Source organism: Ranitomeya imitator, chromosome 3 (assembly GCF_032444005.1).
Source record: "Ranitomeya imitator isolate aRanImi1 chromosome 3, aRanImi1.pri, whole genome shotgun sequence".
NCBI classification, from domain to species: domain Eukaryota; kingdom Metazoa; phylum Chordata; class Amphibia; order Anura; family Dendrobatidae; genus Ranitomeya; species Ranitomeya imitator.
The window spans coordinates 478,031,484-478,054,182 of record NC_091284.1 but is presented as its reverse complement, the minus strand read 5'-3'; the positions used below and the strand labels follow the sequence as shown (position 1 = coordinate 478,054,182).

The 22,699-nt window shown below is 41.8% G+C and overlaps 1 protein-coding gene across 1 annotated transcript in view; it reads left to right on the top strand.

Annotated features, from left to right (window-relative positions):
- The window catches only part of RASA3 (RAS p21 protein activator 3), a 278,927-nt gene that overhangs the window by 47,801 nt on the left and 208,427 nt on the right, over positions 1–22,699 (top strand). The window contains exon 2 of the mRNA XM_069757531.1: positions 18,574–18,691. Within this exon, the coding sequence (XP_069613632.1) occupies positions 18,574–18,691 (118 nt within the window). The remainder of the gene's footprint in view (positions 1–18,573; positions 18,692–22,699) is intronic.

Here is a 22,699-nt window from a genome sequence, read left to right as displayed (position 1 = left end):
CCCAGATTCTTTGCATGTTTGATTTGCAGAAGTGGTGCTATGCGTACCGCTCTCCTACCCTGATGTGTTTCCCTGCTGTATTTGGGAGGGTGACGAATGGCAGCACCTATAATTTTCTCCCACCTCATGAATAACGAAGGCGTATGACTCCCTGCTAGAGGGAGCTGCTGCCCCCCTTGTTCTCTTCTACAACCTGGCCAGCATGCCCATCGCTTGCCCTTTTGGGCCGCAGTGATACACTCCTCTCCCTGGCATTTGAGTACAAACTACATGGGGTTGCATAAATTGCACACACATTTTCTGGAACACTACAATACACTGTGTAAGGAAAATGTGCTGTGTTTTGTTTGCATATAGAACAGGCAAGTATTTATTTTGATGTTTCTAGCAATATTGAGTTTTTCTTTTGTTGTTTTTTGGGGGGATTGTCAGCATTTGTGATAGAAGGGATAATGCCAGGACACTATGTAAGAGACACACGCTGCATGTATTTATTTTCCATGCAGCACCACCGAAATGAGTAGGCTATCCTAGTAATGAGTGGACAATCCAGATCTTCCAGAGTTGGAGATAATTTGTGGGCATTCTGCATGTAGATCTCACTGTGGAACCAGAATTCCTAATACAGTGTTTGAAAATGAGTTGCCCAACCCAGACAACCCCTAATTCTAATAAATTGAAAATTACCTTTAAATGGGCTATCCAAGACTCCTTTAAAATTTTCCCTATGGGCTAAGCCATTATCGGCAGATAATTGATAACTACCTGCCTGTTTCCCTGCGACTGTAACGAACCGCTCCTGATGGTGATTCTCCTGCTTCCTGTGACACCATATTGACAGAGCAGGTCCTTCTATTCTGCCTTGCTCTGTTGATGTCACTCAATACCGATGACATGTTAATTGACAGCCGACTCCTCGCTACATTACGTTAAGCCACTTTCAATCAACATGATGCTGGAAGTGACGCCCTGTCTATGGTGCAGATCGGAAGAGAAGGAACTGCTCTGTCTACATGTCAGAGGCAGCTAGAGAATCTCCGGCATGAGCAGTCCGTGATTACTCTATGCTGGCAGATATCATGCACAGGCAACATAGGCTGCTGATAAGTTCTTATCCCCACAGGGAAAGTGTAAGAAAAAAGTTTCAGATAACCCCTTTAAAGTAAATAACTTTTTATTCTTGTGAAATGTGTTCTCGCAAAATACCGTAACTTACAAATTTTTCATTGTACTTGATGAATAGATACATTTACAAGCATTGCTTACATCCTGAGCTTGAGTGTGAATCCACTTCAGATAAGCAGCTATCCTCTTCAATTTCAGGAGCTTGGGTCCCACCTACGGTCTATCCCTGTGCTGCTGAGCTTTCTGCTTCACGGAAATATAAAATGGCACCCCATAGACTATTAATTAGAGCTGATGCCTCAGAAATGCCCTACTGTAAAACACGAGCTTTTTGCCAGTATTGACACTCTAATTTATGAACACGGTGCAGAAATCCCTTAATTGTAAAAAGTGAGTGGGGAGGAGATTGCCTTTACCATTACAAAAGTCAAGTCCTTTACTGCTTTTTATTTTAAAATATAGCTCAAAAATTCTTTAAAGGGCTGTCTATTTGTATACACATAGTATACAGCTCAAAAAATAGGACAGGAGCTACTTTATTAAGCTCAGAAAAAAGTAAGGAAGGCGCTTCTTCGTGGTGTGGAAAGTGTGCTTAGTCGGAAACCTGAGTACTAAGGCTGAGCTCACACAGGGCGTTTTTGCGGTTCTTTTATGCTAATTTTCAGCTGCATTTTACTGAACCAGCAAAGCCTATGAGATTTCAGAAATCTCATACATACGTTTTTTTTTTTTGTTTGTTTGTTTTTTTTCATCAGGGTTTTATGCTTTGCATTGCTTTTTTTGGACATAGAGCATGTCACTTCTTTCGCCATTGTTTCCACTGTTTTTCACCCATTGACTTGAATGGGAGGTGAAAAAAGCACCAAAAACGCAGGTATCAAGTTTTGCTGTGTTATTTTTTATTTTTGCGCCAAAATCTGATTTTTATGGAATAGGACTTTTTTTTTTCAAGAGACAAATCCAGCATGCCAAAAATGCCACAAAAAAACAAGGAAAACACCGAAGCGAAAATGCTTCTTTCCTGCCAAGAGATCAGGTTTTGCTGCTGAAAGAAAACGCTGATAAATGCCACGTGTGAACTTACCCTAAGTATGGGTTTAGGGCCTTATAACAGGGAGGACAAAGTACGCCTGCGCCGGATCCACAGCGTGAATACAAGAAGAGGACGTCATCGTAAGAAGATGGGAGGCGCCGGACCGGACCGCGATGCCCATCGGACCAGACCGCCCCTGGGTGAGTATAATCTAACCTCTTTTTCTCATCTTTCAGGATACATTACAGAATGCTGTAGATAAGCCCCTGATGCTGGTGGGCTTACCTCACGATCGATTTTGGGGGTGACAGCTTCCCTTTAATTACGGTAAATGCACCTAGCGGCTGAGCCCACTGTCTGGCTTATACGCTGATGAGACCAGAATGTCTTGGCCTCTGTCTACCATAGGGATCCACTGCAAAAAATTGTATACTGTATGTCATAGTATGGTTTGGGTGTGTTTTTTATTTTTTATAATTGTCCTTTTGCACAGAAAAGCGCATAGTCAGTACTTTCCAATCTAAATAAAGGATATGCAGAAGCTTAGCTGCCATACCTCTGGTGAAGGGGCAATGCTAAAGCATCCTCCAGTATATACTGTATACAGAGGCGGAATGTATTTTGTATAACTGTCTCTCCTTGTAAAACCTCAAAAGCCATTACTGTCAAATCTAGAGATGCTCGGTGCATTCAGTTTCCATATTTATCACTTCTCTACTTCTTTGAAAACCTCCGTGCAAGCAAGATCTCTGGCTGACATGTCTTGTACGACTGCTGCACTCTAGAGCGGCTGCTGCACTCTAGAGCGGCCCATCTGTCCTCGATCACACTGAGAATCCATCCCAGTAACGAGCTGTCGGGATGAATCTCTTCACATGTAGAATAAAAGTGTGACCAATCTTCGTCGGCTTGGGCTGAATTATGCCAGGACCTTTGAAGAATGATGCGATTACTTCTTACCATCTGCTTCCTTTCTCTACATTTTGTATAATGACCTCTTAAAGGAGACCTTTCAAGACAATGGATATTGTGCGAATACAGGTGGTTCATGTCTAGGAAATCTCTTGTTTTCTGCCTTTTAATGAAGTATTCATACCGTGAAAAGTAACCATTTTGTGTTTTAGGGTTTTTTTATTTGCATTTTTGTTGTTGCTTTTTGTGATTTCACAGCATAAACTGTATGCTTTATTACATAGATCGCTGAGAGCTGATGTACTTACTATAAGAATCCATGTCACAAAGAACAGCTGTATAGTCCTAAAATTAAAATGAACTGGACTTTTAAAGTGCTCATTTTAATTCTCGGGATTGAAACTTTAAAAAAATTATTATATATATTTTTTCAAAATAAGTACACCAGCCTCTTCAGATTCAATGGATCTATTTAATAATGTACATATACAGTTTGCAATGTGAAATGTCCCGACAGATCAACTTTAATTGCCTCTCCAGTAGGTTGGTTTCAAGCGACCCAGAGGCAATAGTGTACTATATCCTGCTACTAGGGTTTGAGTTTTGTCGACTGTTAACCCTTAAGGTAAAGGGCCATTGAGCTATTTACATGGAGCAGAGTCGTCATTTTTCTGGTGAAGGTGTATCCTGAAATGATCTTGGGTTTGCTCATAACATTGGCTTTAGTCCACCACGGTCTTGCACAAATTAGTGGTTGAACTGAGATGCCACTTATGATTATAGATGCAATGCTTTGTGCCAGAGATTCTGTTTCAACAAGCCTCTGACTTCTCCTTTTAGCCTCATCCCTGGTGAACAAATGCCCTGTCTGGCAATTTAAAGGGAATCTGTCAGTAGGATCAACACTCTTAAGGCGTCTACATGGGTATGTAAGTCATAGTAAGCTGAATAAAATATCTTGATATCTGCAATCTGATGCCTAATTCCAGAGAAATCCACGTTGCTCTTATATGTAAATGAGCGAAGATCTATGGGCAGGGCATAGATCTCTCTAAAAATCTGTCTCCAGAGCTTGTTTTAATTGAAAGGGGGAGATACCAGTGTAAGACATGTAATGGCAGACAGTCTGCTCTCCTGATCTGCACGTCTCACACTGGTCTCTCTGGAGGCAGATTCTCCGTGAGATCTATGGCCGGCCCATAGATCTTAACAGCTAATTTACATATCAAAAAATGTGGAATCTCTGAAATAAGACATCAGATCGCAGATATCAATGTATCATTTTATTGTACTTTTCATGACCTGCATGCCCATATAGACTGCTTAGTGAGGTTGATCCTACTCCATTACCTTTACGGACTGTCCTATAGACACCCATGACTTTTAGCGAGATGGTATATGAAACTGGTTGCATGAGGGGTATTTGATTTCTGTTTTATTATTTCTTCATACAATCTGCTGGTATTTATTTAGAACATGTAGCCCCGTTGTACTAAATATATCCTTTCACCCCACAGTTGGGGGTCTCTCCTTGCTCCTCTGATGCCACCTCAGATGTGTAGAATTACCCAGATTATTATAACTTTGGTAGAAGCATCAGGTTGGCGCACTCGCATGTCGGAGTCCTGGCAGAGCCGCCGGCAGCTGTTTGTGAGGCTCGGTGTACTTAGTCCAGACTGCAGGTTCTCTGTTTTTTTGTTTTTTTTTATTTTCACTGTACTTGATGCTTTTCCCAGTTGTAGATGTGTTGTATGTTTGCTCATCATGCAATGAAAATTGTCAACTTATCCCCAGCAGCAAACAAAAACTTTTTTTTGATATCAGCAGTAAGAGTCTTCAGTTCTTCCATTATCATTTTTTTTCTCTCTTGGGCTACTTTCACACATCAGGTTTTTTGTTTCAGGCAGAATCTGGCTAATGTTTAAAAAAAAAAAAAAGGGATCCGTTGGAAATAGTGTAAAAACTGATGCAACGGATCCGTTTTTCTGCCGGATCCGGTTTTTATTTTTAGTATGGGGTTTACATTGACTTTCGAGAGAGAGAGAGAGACTGCATGAATTCAATGGAAAATGCTTGGAAAACTGGATTCATCTTTTCAAATGTCCGTTTCACAAGTTTGTGGCCGGTTCCGTCGCTGTGCGCTTTTTTTTTTTTTTCGCCGGACGAAAAAACTTTCATCTGGACGTTTACTCTGTCTGCCGGAAACGACTATTTGGACTGATCTGGAAGAAAACGGATGAAACGTCTGCCCATGAGGCGCAATCTGGCACTAATACAACTCTATGAGAAAAAAACGATCTGGTTTTTTTTCAAAACTTGCCAGATTGTGTCTGAAACAAACAACCTGATGTGTGAAAGTAGCCTTAAATCATTGCATTTAATGACAGATGGATAGAGAGACTCGGATCGCTGACTTTGTGATCATTTTATTTTAATTCCACTTTGTATAAAGGTGCAAAATAAAGTTCCTGAAAACTATCGTAGCCCCAAACAGAATAGCACCGTATGCTGCACTGTATTATCCGGGAGAATTCACTTGTTTTGCTCCAATGATTAAGTGAAATAAAGAAATTACTGGAACCTCAGGGGCTCAATTGGTTTGTGAAATTTTATATAAAAAGGAGCCTGTTTTTTCAGCCCTACAGATTGTGTACCAACGCGACTCATGATATGGAAGAATTAATTCCAAATAATATCAGCTGAATCGCGTTTGACAGTTTTCTGTTCTTTCAGACCTGTATGAGGCTATTTTTGAGAATACAGGATCCTGCATTTTCCCATAGACTTGTATTAGCTTCTTTCTTTCTTTCTTTCTTTCTTTCTTTCTTTCTTTCTTTCTTTCTTTCTTCCTTCCTTCCTTCCTTCCTTCCTTCCTTCCTTCCTTCCTTCCTTCCTTCCTTCCTTCCTTCCTTCCTTCCTTCCTTCCTTCCTTCCTTCCTTCCTTCCTTCCTTTCTTTCTTTCTCTCTTTTTTCTCTTTTTTCTCTTTCTTTCTCTCTTTCTCTTTTTCTTTCTCTCTCTCTTTCTTTTTCTTTCTTTCTTTCTTTCTCTCTTTCTTTCTTTCTTTCTTTTTCTCTCTCTCTCTCTCTCACTTTCTTTCTCTCTCTCTCTTTCTTTCTCTCATGACGTCTGTCGATACATCATTTTGCTGCACCACGACGGACACCAGGAAACGGAAGTGTGAAAGTAGCCTTATATACATCTATACTGCAAGATATTTAAAGGGAACGTGTCACCATGAAAATACAGTCCAATCTGCAGGCACCATGTTATTGATCACATATAGTTTTGTTAGAAAACATTTTTAAACACTTAGGAAGCCTTTTTGCAGGTGTTTTTTGTGAATTATTCTAATTTATTGAGATAATGACTTTTTGGGTTTTTATTGGCTGTAAGCCATAATCATCAACATTCGACATCCTTATGTTACTGTTGGAGACTCCAATAAATTTTGCCTATGATATGCATTTGAAAATCCATACCTTGAGTGCGGCTGTTTTCTTCAACTTTATAATCCTCAACATTAACAGAAATAAACACTTGAAATAGATCACTCTGTTTGTAATGATTATATAATATGAGTTTCATTTTTTTTTTATTGAAGAACTGAAATTAACATTTTGGTAATGTTCTAATTTAGTGAGAAGCACTTGTATGATATATTTTGGCTACGGTGTACGTTTTCGGTAGGTGCTATACCTGCGTAGCAGTCATCGGTGGATGCAGAGAACAAGCTCTGACCATGGGAAGCTTCTGCTTTTACTTCCCTTTTGCTTGTGTGAAAGGAAGAAACTCTTTCCTGTTCTACCCAAAGCCATTTCCTTCTTCACGTTAGATAACAGGTGTTATTAGGACACTGATTTATGCCCTCAGAATGCACGTGTAGCAGAGCTGAACTTGGCATGTCTGGGCATCATAATAATGTGGAGCGAAGATGATGGCTACGAATCTGACGTGATACGTGAAGGCGCTGTCATTGTCCCAGCCCCGTACATATGTCATGCCGAACCCTTTGTCTGGGTTGTTTTAATATTTTCTAGATTCTATAAATTAATGAAATGGACATGGATCGTCAGAACGTATTTTCTGAGATGTTGTGCACTTGCGACTACTGTAATTAGCGCGGTATACGGTCCGGGTTATTGCTGTGGAACTACATGTAGAAGTGGATAGTTCTTAGTTACTACTCCGCTACCCACACTGAGCCCCCCGGACCTCCTGCTTAGTGTCTGATGAATTCCCCCGTAGGCTATACAGATAGTTGAGCAATCTACATCAATAGATCAATATGCACATGTGGTTTGTAGAAAATACAGTACAATCTGTCTGTTTGGAGAAACTGTAGTGATCTCGGTATATCTGGATTCGGTAATGTAGTCATTTTCTATAAATTGTGGCTGCAGTTACATTATATTTGGCAATAATTGCCCCTTTCAAATATAAAGATGAGTTGGTAAAATCTAGAAATCTGCCCCCCTCCGTGCTTGTCCAGCAATATCAGTAGGAGCATTATTTCAGCACATCCCTTAGATTGCAGTTAAAGATGCTTTTATATTTCTCTACCTGAGCTGGATTTATACAGGCTGACTATTGTGAACCAGCGTTATTAGGAGTACACGTTTCCCGATAATGGGCTACTGTAAACTGGCTGTCAGTCATAGATGTTTATAGAAGCACTCCTCCCATCAATGTTTGTATCCTCTTAATATATTTTAATCATCATATTCTGTAGCACTGTGTACTTACAATTGCTCATTTTGCCTTTCAACCCAGCTAATGCTTCTCTAAAAATTGACCTTATCTGCAGCACATCTTCTTTTTTTAGACGTGCTGCCGAGAGCAATTGCTGGCTATGCTTACAGAACAATCTATTATGGATCGTTCTGTGCACATAGGACATGTAGTCTGACTGTATAAACAGGCTATTAAATGACCACCGTTATACAAGTAAGTTGCTAAATTAATACCGCACATCGGGTGGTAAAAACCCTGCCTTAGACTCTCTCTGCGGTGGTACTTATAGCTCTTGGTCATAATCCAGAAGTACTGTAGAGTGGAAGTGGGGGGTACTCGTCAGAATGATTTGCATGCTTTTCGAGCCTATGCAGAGCTTGTTGACAATTCCAAAGGGCAGTGCAATGGCTGCTATTCCTGGCTGTCTCTTATCTTTTCAGGAATTGCGCTTTCAGGTTTCGGGCTCTTGCCGTTCTTTTGAATCTGTTATTTTTTGATTTGCATAGTACAGAGCTATTAAACTCTACTATTCACATCAGTGGTGAGGAAGTGATCTGTTGAAAAAAATATAATGTTCATCATACTCCAAAAACAGAACTGAAATAGTATTTTCTTTAATTCATCTTTCCTATTGCAAAACGCTAGCTCTCGATCTGAGAACCTCAGGGTGTTTCTCAATGTTCCTCCATTCAGTTACAAGGGCAAATTCATAATTAACGGCTATACTCATAGTGCAGATTAAAGGGGTTGTCCATCCAGGATATTAATGGCATAGATCCAATAGCTTTAGGTCCCACCAATGGGATGTGCATCTACTCGAGAAGGCCAACTTGCGTGATGTTCCGACTGGGGAGCTGGCTGTGCATGGAAAGCTCTGTCCAATTTCTGTATAGATTTTATGTTGGCTAGAAGTTGTCTTATTTTACTGATACAGTATATACTACCTATAAAAATAAGGCTTCATATACATCAGGATCTTGTGTCTCATCTGATGTCAAAACTGATGCAGCCACCGTCGGGTTATTTCACCATTTTCTACTACAAAAAATTTTTTGGAGCCGGGTAGAGGAAGGCATCATGCAGAGTTTTACTTGATCCATAAAGGTCTATAAAGGCTCTAGAGCGGGGGTTATCTGGGACTTCTTTTTCTTTTCTTGTTGTGCTAGAACATAACTATTCTGCCCGGCTCAGGTGACTATTCCCCTGCTTGTTTTGACTTCACGTCAACAGCACCTTCTTTTCGGGGCTACTCTGTCGAAGGGGCGTCCCTGATAACTTTTTGCTGATGGACAGCCAGCTTTCCGCAGTTAGGCTGATTGAAAGTCGGCTTTTCATTGCCTAACATCGGCAGTGAGGCCCGTCAACAGAGGAACCCACAAGAGAAGGTGCTGCTCTCTCGACATGCCCAAGAGGGTATCCAACACCAACAGCTCAATAGGAAACCAAAAAAAAACTAAGTTCCAGATAAACCATTTCAAGAACCTTCTAATCACTGAGACTGCAGGTTTCACCTAATTTTTTCATCCCAGGATAGGAATTCAGTATGTGATTTAGCAAGAAATGGTTAAATCTCCTTCCCAGAAGGGTGATGTAAGACCATGGGCTGTGATGGACAGCGGGGTTTCATCACCTTCTTCTTTTGTACAGAGATTCTTTGTCTTCCTTTCCAGACAAACTTGTTCAAACTGATTATTTTCTTTAAGATTTCCAACTGATTTATATGGGAACTTTTATTACAAAGTCTTTTGTCATGAGAAGGGAGATGGACATGGATCAAATTGTTATCGAGGTATGAACATAACGGTCATGACTGAAATCTCCAATGTTATATGGGCAATATATTTTCTGTTTAGCTGCATGTGAATCATCTCAACAGCAGGAATGACTTTGGAAATCTTGAATAGCACTGTTTCCTGGCAGCCACTTAGAATGAAAAAAGTAACAGAGAAACAGATGGTGATGGCAGTATTAGAATAACACTGTTTCCTAGGTGGCGGGAGTATTAGAATATGGCTGTTTCCTAGGTGACGTCAGTATTAGAATAAAGCTGTTTCCTAGATGGTGGAGTATTAGAATACGCTGTTTCCTAGGTGGTGGGAGTATAAGAATACGGCTGTTTCCTAGGTGACGTCAGTATTAGAATACGGCTGTTTCCTAGGTGGCGGGAGTATTAGAATACACTGTTTCCTAGGTGGCGGGAGTATTAGAATATGGCTGTTTCCTAGGTGACATCAGTATTCGAATAAAGCTGTTACCTAGGTGGCGGCAGTATTAGAATAACACTGTTTCCTAGATGGTGGAGTATTAGGCTATGTTCACACTTTGCAGATTCCACTGCGGATTTTTCCGCAGCAGAATTCCAAAATCCGCAGTGAAAACCGCAGCGCGTTTTCACTGCGGATTTATCGCGGTTTTTACTGCGTTTTCTTCTGCGGATTTTCAACTGCAGTTTTCTATTGGAGCAGCTGAAAATCCGCAGAAAAGAAGTGACATGCTGCGGAATGTAATCCGCAGCGTTTCCGCGCGGATTTTTCTGCAGCATGTGCACAGCGTTTTTTGTTTCCCATAGGTTTACATTGAAATGTAAACTCATGGGAAACTGCTGCGGATCCGCAGCGGTCAAATCCGCAGCAAAATCCGCAAAGTGTGAATATAGCCTTAGAATACGCTGTTTCCTAGGTGACGTCAGTATTAGAATACGGCTGTTTCCTAGGTGGCGGCAGTATTAGGATAACACTGTTTCCTAGGTGGTGGGAGTATTAGAATACGGCTGTTTCCTAGGTGACGGCAGTATTGGAATACAGCTGTTTCCTAGGTGACAGCAGTATTAGAATAAGGCTGTTTACTAGGTGGTGGCAGTATTAGAATAAGGCTGTTTACTAGATGGCAGGAGTATTAGAATAAGGCTATATCCTAGGTGGCTGGAGTATTAGAATATGCTGTTTCCTAGGTGGCGGGGGTATTAGAATACAGCTGTTTCCTAGGTGGCAGCAGTATTAGAATACGGCTGTTTACTAGGTGGCGGGAGTATTAGAATTTGGCTGTTTACTTGGTTGCGGGAGTATTAGAATACGGCTGTTTCCTAGGTGACGGCAGTATTAGAATACAGCTGTTTCCTAGGTGACGTCAGTATTAGAATACAGCTGTTTCCTAGGTGACGGCAGTATTAGAATACGGCTGTTTACTAGGTGGCGGGAGTATTAGAATTCGGCTGTTTACTTGGTTGCGGGAGTATTAGAATACGGCTGTTTCCTAGGTGACGGCAGTATTGGAATACAGCTGTTTACTAGGTGGCAGCAGTATTAGAATAAGGCTGTTTACTAGGTGGTGGCAGTATTAGAATAAGGCTGTTTACTAGATGGCAGGAGTATTAGAATAAGGCTATATCCTAGGTGGCTGGAGTATTAGAATATGCTGTTTCCTAGGTGGCGGGGGTATTAGAATACAGCTGTTTCCTAGGTGGCAGCAGTATTAGAATACGGCTGTTTACTAGGTGGCGGGAGTATTAGAATTTGGCTGTTTACTTGGTTGCGGGAGTATTAGAATACGGCTGTTTCCTAGGTGGCGGCAGTATTAGAATAAGGCTGTTTACTAGGTGGCGGCAGTATTAGAATAAGGCTGTTTACTAGGTGGCGGGAGTATTAGAATAAGGGTATTTCCTAGATGGCGGGAGTATTAGGATAAGGCTGTTTCCTAGGTGGCAGGAGTATTAGAATACAGCTGTTTCCTAGGTGGCAGCAGTATTAGAATAAGGCTGATTACAAGATGGCGGGAGTATTAGAATACAGCTGTTTCCTAGGTGGCAGGAGTATTAGAATAAGGCTGTTTACTAGATGGCAGGAGTATTAGAATACAGCTATTTCCTAGGTGGCGGGGGTATTAGAATAAGGCTGTTTACTAGGTGGCGGCAGTATTAGAATAAGGCTGTTTACTAGATGGCGGGGATATTAGAATAAGGCTATATCCTAGGTGGCTGGAGTATTAGAATATGCTGTTTCCTAGGTGACGGGGGTATTAGAATAAAGCTGTTTACTAGATGGCGGGAGTATTAAAATACAGCTTTTTCCTAGGTGGCGGGAGTATTATAATAAGGCTATATACTAGGTGGCGGGAGTATTAGAATAAGGCTATATCCTAGGTGGCGGGAGTATTAGAATAAGGCTATATCCTAGGTGGCAGGAGTATTAGAATATGGCTATTTTTATGTGGTGGCAGTATTAAAATATATCTATTAGGGGGCAGTGGCATTAGAATAGAGCTCTTTCTAATGTGGCAATAGGATTAGAATAGGGCTGTTATGTGGCGGTATTATTAGAATAGGGCTTTTTTATGTGATGGCGATTTCTTATTTGGTGATGGTACTCTAGCATAGAGTGATTTCAATAACTTGTTCTTTTGAGAATTGCTACGTTAGTAGATAAGAATACACATGCTCAAGACACCCAAAATATATGGCTGTATCCTGAAATTACCTTCATGTTAATGTATACTGATCTCCATATTGCCGTGTTTGAAAGTCATTGGATTGAAATCCTGCAGCTTTTCCTATTCTATTGTATAGCAAAGTATGCAGATGAGCCCTGTGGTTGGAGTTGCAATGGGCCTCTTGGGAAATGGTAGATGGCCCTTAATGTACCCCGGGGAGCACTTAACAGGCTTGTTTATGACTGGTAAGGAACTATTAAAAGGATGGATGTACACAAGCCTGTGCTTCATTTCATCAGTTCACCTTATGAATTACTCAGTACAAGAATATCTTCTTTGTTCTTTGTTGGCTTGTTGGACCAGTCAGTATAATTGTATATAAAGTATTGTGGTTTAATTTTGAAAATCGCCTGCTGATGACAAGCACTGTAAAGATGAACGTCAAGGCGCAATCTAGTACTATATAATTGTCTAAGGGTCACTTCCGTCTGTCTGTCTGTCCCGGAAATCCCGCGTCGCTGATTCAGCGACGGGCACAGTCCAGCAAAATGGCTGCTCCTTCCTCCCTGCAGTCAGTGCCCGCTTCATACTCCCCTCCAGTCAGCGCTCACACAGAGTTAATGGCAGTGTTAACGGACTGCGTTATGCCGTGGTGTAACGCACTCCGTTAACGCTGCTATTAACCCTGTGTGACCAACTTTTTTACTATTGATGCTGCCTATGCAGCATCAATAGTAAAAAAGATCTAATGTTAAAAATAATAAAAATACTTATATACTCACCCTCCCGCTCCTCGCAACACCCCGGTGACCGCTCCATGCATTGAGATCTCGCGAGATGATGACATAGCGGTCTCGCGAGACCGCTACGTCATCATCTCGCGAGACCGCAATGTATGGAGCGGTCACCGGGGTGTCGCGAGGAGCGGGGAAGGCCTGTTCTGGATCCGAGGGGCCGACGGAAGGTGAGTATATCACTATTTTTTATTTTAATTCTTTTTTTAACAGGGATATGATGCCCACATTGCTATATACTACGTGGGCTGTGCAATATACTACGTGGGCTGTGCAATATACTACGTGGGCTGTGCTATACACTCCGTGGACAGCCGTGAACAATCAGCGACGGGCACAGTCCGGCCGCGAATTGGCGCGGGATTTGAACCACGCTTAGCTAATTGGTCGTGATTGGCCGAATCCTGTGTATTATTCTAAAATCTTCATAAATAAACTACATGCATATTCTAGAATACCCGATGCATTAGAATCGGGCTACCATCTGGTGTATAATAATCTTCAAATAGGCTTCAGTGAATGTTGGAGTGTCTGGAATGGTGAAAAAAGAAATCTGTACGTTTATTTATATAGAGACTTTGTGCTGTTTGCTCTGTGGCTACCTGTGTTCATCCCGTGGCACACTTGTATTGTTCTGGACTCCTGCTTTGAGGACTAAACGTACCGTCACACATAACGATATCGTTGCTTTTTGTGACGTAGCAAGGATATTGTTAACGAAATCGTTATGTGTGACAGCGACCAACAATCAGGCCCCTGCTGGGAGATCGTTGGTCGCTGAGGAAAGTCCAGCACTTTATTTTGTCGCTGGATCTCCCGCTGACATCGCTGAATCGGCGTGTGTGACGCCGATTCAGCGATGTCTTCACTGGTAACCAGGGTAAACATCGGGTTACTAAGCGCAGAGCCGCGTTTAGTAACCCGATGTTTACCCTGGTTACCGTTATAAATGTAAAAAAACAAACATTACATACTTACATTCCGGTGTCTGGTCAGGTCCCTCGCCGTCAGCTTCCCGCACTGACTGGTGAGCGCCGGCCAGCCGTAAAGCACAGCACAGCGATGACGTCACCGCTGTACTTTACGGCCGGCGTTCAGTCAGTTCGGGAAGCTGAAGGCGAGGGACATGACCAGACACCGGGAATGTAAGTATGTACTGTTTGTTTTTTTACATTTACATCGGTAACCAGGGTAAACATCGGGTTACTAAGCGCGGCCCTGCGCTCAGTAACCAGATATTTACCCTGGTTACCCGGGGACTTCGGGATCGTTGGTCACTGGAGAGCTGTCTGTGTGACAGCTCTCCAGCGACCAAACAGCGACGCTGCAGCGACATTAGTGTGACGGTACCTTAAATCTCTCAACTTTTTTTTTGTGCAGGGGCTTTGTAGATAACGAACAGTATGAGGATATGACAACAAGCCTTTGATTAGTGAATACCGTAAGCTCCTCTTTTAGGTAAATGTTGAATGATTAGGATTTTTGTGTAGAGGGCATAAACATTTACTACTCTTTATTTTCTGTATTTTGTTTTGTATTTTTCTATGGGACTAAACGTATTGCAGATCGCAAGTGCCAAGGGTGTGCACTGGAAATGATACAAGAAATAGAAGATAAGACCTAGGAATAGCCTTTACCACTTGTGTTTTACTTGGCGTTTTATGTATTTAGAAGCATCTGGGGCCCCATCAAAAGGTTTTAATGCAGGTTTTGAGGTTATTTGCACATTTCTTTTACTCCAGACTTCCCAGCCATGCTCCTTTAGTCATTGACTTTATTTTAATGTCTAGGGAACATTTTTGTAAGTAGTTTTACTCTTAGACATTCATTTTCCTTAGAGCTTTTTTCTTTTGTTTATGGCAATTTTACTAACACTATTGATTGAAGCAAAATCTCTACATGCCCTTTGCTTTAATGCATCGCCCCAATTGACCACCAGTTGCTTTAGAGATATTGTTCACACTTGCAATACAATATCATAAATTACATTTTAGTCACATCAGACGCTTTATTAGGTGGAATTTATAAATAAGTAATGCATTCACTTAGCCCCAGTGTCTGGTGTTTTAGCTGGGTATTATGGCACTGCTTCCATTAATGGGGCTGTATAAGTGTCATTTTTTTATGGTAAGACTAGGAGTGGATGCAGAACAGACATAAAATCTTTCCATTTTAATGTCCCTTTTCTTTAGGAGCCACTGCTGGAATTGACTACTAAAACAGCAACGCAATGGCATATAGAACGGTATCCTAATGCCTACACCAGATAAATAATGAGCATATGAACTCCACTATTTCTGTAAACGTTAAAACACATAACATACTTGGTTAACGATTTTGGATCAAAGAGCGCAAAAAGCCATCCAACCACGTCAAGGTGCACCTAAACAGGGATGGTCCCAATCACCAATGTCCTACCTCTCCATGTGCCAAGCCGGCCTCATCTGATTGGGGAAGTAAAAGGAAACTAGATGTTTTTTGTTTTTTTTTCTCCAGACTACCAGTTGCCGTTTAAGTTGCATCTTCGTGCTGTCTGTTCTTGGGAAAGCTTGTGAAACCTCCCAATAGTGTTTTGATTTTTGTTTTTGTCTTTTTAGATTTTGTTTTTCTCATGTACAAAAAAAAATATACATGGATGGTAAAAACGGACACACAAACCATAAGATGTTCAATAATCAGTCACACTGATTGGAATCAGTCCTTTTTTGCTGGTCTAACAAAAATCCTAAATAATGAATGGTAAATGATTCCTAGGCCAACTGTACCCGCTGTGCCTCTATGTATGAACACATTCAGAGTTTCCGGTGGCTTTTGTAACCTCTATTTAATTTCTACAATATTAGACCGTTTGTTGTGCTGTGAAATCGTCTTGTGTGAGTCAGTCTCCACTTCCTGAATAAACTTTGGATCATCCTCCTGCTGTTTGATATAAATTGATGATAATATCATATTCGTTGTTTTGCCCATGCACGTGATTCTCCATTTCTGCGTTCAGTGACCTGAGACGCCCTGTATGGGTGAGTTTTTCTGCTGTTATCTTTGCTCTCCCAGGTCACATCACTTTATATTTTTAGGTTTAATTGCTTTTTAATGGCTAATCTGGCTTAGTGCGCTTGACTATCTAAAATCCACTGGCCCTGCAGTTTACTTCAGGGGCGTCCGCATTCAACAGGCAGTGGCTGATTGATTGTACATTAATGTTGTGTAGTGACGGAAGGCGCTTTCAATTAAGTAGGGCAAAGAGTAAATCTTGAGTAGAATTAGCATCTGGTCATTTTTTTTTCAAGGACATTTTATTTTTAAGAATATGTAATAGACTTGAATGGCCCTTTAATATCTACCGGTAATTTTCATATAGCAGATTGTACTACCCAGTAGCCAGGGCAAAGTTATGTTGCTAGTAAACACAATTTTGCTATAATGATGGTTAATGATTACAATGAGGACTCTACAGAAAGGAGTTAAAGGGAATCTATTGCCATGTTTTTGCTACGCTGTCAGAGAGCAGTAGGATGTAGAGATAGAGACCCTGATTCCAGCGATGTATCCCTTATTGAGCTGCATATTGCATTTTTTTTATACAATCTCTATTTTATCTGCTGCAAATCTACCAGTTCTCTGAATGCAGAGCTCTGTATAACCCCACCCATATCACTGATTGGCAGCTTTGTGTACACTGCGCATAGGCAGAAAGCTGCCAATCAGTAGTGAGAGCGAGGTTATACAGAGCTCATGGATATGGAGAACTTCTATGGTAGTCCTCCACTAATTTCCCATTACTAAAACAGTTAGGAATTTATCCTATTGTCTTACGTAGCTTTGTGTTAGGGATTTTCTTTTGGTACCAGTGCATAGGGACCTCATTCTCTTCTGTGGTTCCCAACTATGGGCTTCCTATACACATTTAATAATATGCAAATCTTTTCAGTAGTGTAGATTGGCTGTTCATGTTTAGGCCAAAGATGAAGACTCCATTTCTGAAGCTGCAGAGTGATGACTTTGTTCTTATCTACAGGAGGCTTGAGCGGCCTTGTTCTGTAATAATGGTGGTGTACAACAAACAATATTGTGTAGGATTCTGGAAACCGACCATTGGCTCCATGTCAAGTTATTAGTCTCGGAAATGTATGTCCCAGCCATTTAGCTGTTGTGTTTTTTCCAGGTTTCTTAAGGTGCTTGTTTGAGGTCCTCTTTTAAATGTGTGATCTCCTTTCAACAATGCTCAGTAAGGTATAAGAAATCCCAGAGCTTTTACCTTTCCCAGTCCAGCGTTGCCCCTGGTCTTTCTTGACTGGCTGCAATATTGATGTCACATTGACTGAGCTGCAGCCAATCACTGAGCTCTGTGGCTCTCCTGTTTTAGACTGCAGAAAACTGGACTATGATTGGCTGCAGTGCTGTTGACTTTAGTCTCACCACTGCAGCCGATCAGCAACGGTTGAAATAGCCAGGGAAGAGCAGCGAGAAATTGGAGAGTTAAGCTATGCTTAGTTTATGTTATACATCACATATCCTGTGGGATAAAAATAGTTGAAAGGGGACAACCCCTTTAAGACCTCAGGTCCCTTGCAGTGTGGCATATCATTTATTAAGAATAGGTCCTAATGAAATACCACAGTACAGTTTGGAATCAAATTTTATTATTTATATCTCACCATTGAATCCATGGTGCTGTGTATGAGAAGGGGTTACATCCAAAATACAGATATCGCAAACTACCAATGATAAACTGGAACAGAAGGAAGAGGACCCTGCCCTTGCGGGCTTACATTGTACAGGATGATGGGGAAGGAGACAGTAGGTTGGGGGTTGCAGCAGCTCCAGTGGTGTTGATGTGGCAGCGGGGTCTTTCTTGAAGAGATGGGTTTTAAGGTTCTGTCAGAAGGATCCGAATATGGTGGATAATCGGATGTGTTAGGGCACAGAGGGTAGGGAATATTAGGGAGAACTCTTGGAGGTGATTGGGTGAGGAACGAATAATTGTTAAGGAGAGAAGGAGGTCATGGGAGGACCGGAGATTACATGAGGGAAGATACCGGGAAACTAGTTCGGAGATATATGGAGGAGACAGGTTATGGATGGCTTTGTAGGTCAGTGTTAGTAATTTGAAATAGTTACCCTGGGGAATTGGGAGCAAATGAAGTGACTTGCAGAGGGGAGAAACAGATGTGTAGCAACGAGGGAGATGAATTAGTCGGGCAGCAGATTAAAGGACAGAATGGAGAGGTGTGAGGGTGTTAGTAGGGAGGCCACAGAAAAGGATGTTATAGTAGTGGAGGCGGGAGATGATGAGGGCATGCACAAGCATTTTAGTAGAGTGAGGGCTGAGGAAATTTAGTTTAGAATCAAGTAAGGCTATGCTCATAATACATTCATGGCTTATCTTGGGCTTGGAAAGTTTCTGGAGCATATACTGAAAATACTGTATATCCATAGGACACCAGACACCTGACGAATGTCAAGAGTGTCTTCTCCTTTTGTTATCTTTTAGATTGGTATGTATGCTTACTTATAAGCCTCAATTAATTATATTCCTTTTTTTTTTTCTTCAGGTGAAGCCAAAAATCTTCCCTCTTATCCGGGGCCAAACAAAATGCGAGATTGTTACTGCACTGTGAACTTAGACCAAGAAGAAGTGTTCAGGACCAAGATTGTGGAGAAGTCTCTCTGGTAACAATTTCCTGCTTAATCTAAATAGATTTTATCAATTTGTTCTTTGCCAATCAAATGGCAAATTCAAAGCTAATGACTAGTAATAAATACTGTAGTTGCCACGAACCCAATAATGTTTCCTTGTTGCACAAGCCAATATAGTGAAGCTCAATTTACGGAGCTTCATTCCAAATAGTAATCGATGAAATGCAGCTTCTTGCAGAATAATTTTGTAGAGATGAGACCTTTTCATAGTACTGTAATTGTATAAATGTTACAGATTAGAGTCTGTGATTCCGTTTTTTTTGGTGTCAATTTCATAATGTTTGTCATTGCAACATCCTTCCAACTTCGAAGATTGCAACATTAGATTTACAGTTTAGAAAGACTGTGATGTCTCCTGCATTTGCCGTTTTCCTAATGATGCTATAAATCATGTGTATAACCCACTGTTGTGACATCACCGTTATGTTTTGCTTCCTTAGAACTTACAAGAGACTAATATGTTCTCATATTTTCTGATTATAGTCCAGTCGATTAATTGGCCAACATTTAGTGTATGATGCAAGCAGTTTTAAGATTGTTGTATTTGTGAAATTCCAGTTGGCATATTTTGGATCATTTGATACACTGCTTCTTGGGCACACCAGTGTGACGTTCCCCTGTGTAGTCCACTTCATGCAATGGTCAATGCCATGAAGAGGTCTTCACAAGGGAAGCCACACTGGTTATACTTCTGGTAGCGTTGTGTATGGTGACACAATGTGCTGTAGCTGGACCCCTCTAGTCTACATTCCAGGTATACTTGCAGATTGGCATTATATTGGTTTTGTTGTGGAACCAGTGGTATAGCCATTTCTCCAAAGTGTCCCAGGAGCAATTTTTCCACATGACAATGCCAGGCCCCATGTTGCTTGTGCTTCTGTGAGCAGGCCACATGGCATAAATTATGCTGTTATGACCTGTATCATCTTCGGACTTGTCTCCTGTCGCGCACATCTAGGGTCTCATTGGTTGTCAGTTGCAACGGGAGCTGTCAGTAGTGAATCTGTAAGTGCGTGCATTTCGTGCGTGACACCCGTACTTGATAGTTTGATAAATCGAGATTTTGAAGAGTTTGGATATATACACTGCTCAATAAAATAAAGGGAACATTTAAACAGAATATAACGCCAAGTAAATCAAACTTCTTTGAAATCAAACTGTCCACTTAGGAAGCAACACTGTTTGACAATCAATTTCACATGCTTTTGTGCAAATGGAAAAGACAACAGATGGAAATTATTGGTGATTATCAAGGCACGCTCAATTGAAGAGTGGTTCTGCAGTACCAGTGCTTTCTGGCTGATGTTTTGGTCACTTTTGAATGTTGGTTGTGCTTTCACATTCGTGGTAGCATGAGACGGACTCTACAACCCACACAAGTGGCTCAGGTAGTGCAGCTCATCCAGGATGGCACATCAATGCGAGCTGTGGCAAGAAGGTTTGCTGTGTCCAGAGGCTGGAGGCGCTACCAGGAGATAGGCCAGTACACCAGGAGATGTGGAGGGGGCCATAGGGGGGCAACAACCCAGCACCAGTACTGCTACCTCAGCCTTTGTGCAAGGAGGAACAGGAGGAGCACTGCCAGAGCCCTGCAAAATAACCTCCAGCAGGCCACAAATGTGCATGTGTCTGCACAAACAGTTAGTAACCGACTCCATGAGGATGGTCTGAGTGCCCGACTTCCACAGATGGGGGTTGTGCTCACAGAGCAGCACTTTGAAGGACGCTTGGCATTTGCCACAGAACTCCAGGATTGGCAAATTCTCCACTGGCACCCTGTGCTCTTCACAGATGAAAGCAGGTTCACACTGAGCACGTGACAGACGTGACAGGGTCTGGAGATGCCGTGGAGAGTGATCTGCTGCCTGCAACATCCTTCAGCATGACCAGTTTGGCAGTGGGTCAGTAATGGTGTGGGGTGGCATTTCTTTGGAGGGCCGTACAGCCCTCCATGTGCTCGCCAGAGAGAGCCTGACTCTCATTAGGTACCAAGATGAGATCCACAAACCCCTTGTGAGACCATATGCTGGTGCGGTTGGCCCTGGGTTCCTCCTAATGCTGGACAATGCCAGACCTCATGTGGCTGGAGTGTGTCAGCAGTTCCTGCAAGATGAAGGCATTGAAGCTATGGACTGGCCCGCCCGTTCCCCAGACCTGAATCCAATTGAACACCTCTGGGACGTCCTGTCTCGCACCATCCACCAACATCACATTGCACCACAGACTGTCCAGGAGTTGGCGGATGCTTTAGTCCAGGTCCGGGAGGAGATCCCTCAGGAGACCATCCGCCACCTCATCAGGAGCATGCCCAGGCATTGTAGGGAGGTCATACAGGCACATGGAGGCCACACACACTACTGAACATCATTTCCTTGTCTTGAGGCATTTCCACTGAAGTTGGATCAGCCTGTAATGTAATTTTCCACTTTGATTTTGAGCATCATTCCAACTCCAGACCTCCGTGGGATATTAGTTGGGATTTACGTTGATAATTTTTAGGTTTTATTGTTCTCAACACATTCCACTATGTAATGAATAAAGATTTACAACTGGAATATTTCATTCAGTGATATCTAGGATGTGGGATTTTTGTGTTACCTTTATTTTTTTGAGTAGTGTACATAAATGTATAGTACCAAAGAGAAATAGTAATGGAATCACTGAATTGATTAAAATGTTAATGACATGCAAATGATGAAAAAATGGAAACAAAATTATCAAAACCTCACCCTTTGCAATTGATGACCAATGATGTCACAGATGTGCTTGATAGGAGACAAGTCCGGAGATGCTGCAGGCCATAGTAGAACGTTTAGGTCAAACGGCTTTTCACAGTAGCACAAGCAACATATGGTCTGATGTTGTAGTATTGCAGAATGGCTCCTAGGACACTTTGGAGAAATGACCGTACTGCTGGTTCCATGATTGATCGATTATGTACTGGAAGTGAAATTAGACGTCATATTCTGATCCTAAAGTATTAAGCAATATCTACCCAAACCATCAAAATCCATTTGCATGACATTCGGCTATGAGCCAGACATTCTGCTACAGTTGTTGAAAATATTCCAAGGCGTAGAACTGCGCTCGTCGCTCATACTCGATACCGAATGAATCGAGAAGTTTTGAAAAATCTGTTTCCATTTCTTCATCATTTGCATATGATTAACATGTTGATCGATTTCTAGAATTCCAAAACATTTTTCTTTCTCGGTGTTGCAATTCCAATGCTGTGGAGTGAATAATAGATCTAATGTGCATGTGCCCACCCACATCGTATACAATATCGTGCACACCTTTGTTACACCATGCGATCATGCCGCCACAGCGGGACACTAGACGACAAAAGAAAGTTTCAAACGATCTGCTACGACGTACGATTCTCAGCGGGGTCCCTGATCGCAGGAGCGTGTCAGACACTGCGAGATCGTAAGTATATCGCTGGAACGTCACGAATCGTGCCGTCGTAGCGATCAAAATGCCAATGTGTGACGGTACCCTTAGTCACCTGGTTTTCCAACACTGTTTAAGGATGTCCCAGAGGTGCTTTCCCTTCATTCTGTGTTATCACTCATGGCAAATTAGGTTAAAGTCTGGTGTTTAAGGCCAATGTCATCTGACGCAGCACTCCATCCCTCTCTCTTTTTTGGTCGCATAGCCCTTGCATAACCTGGAGGTGTATTTTGTATCTTTGTCTTGTTACAACACAAATAAATAAATTTTCCACCAAGTGCAAACCAAATAGGTTGGCCTATTGTTTCAGAATACTGTGGTCACCATAGTGGGTAAGTGTGCCTTCAATGTAGAATAAACAGCCAACATTGCCACCGCAAAGTACCCCCACACCATAACACTTCCCCATCCTTGCCTCATGCTGGGCACCACATATGTAGAAACTATCTTTTTACCTTTTTTACATCTCACATGGACATGATGGGTGATGCCAAAAATCTAAAATTTTGAATTGTGAGACCACAGTAT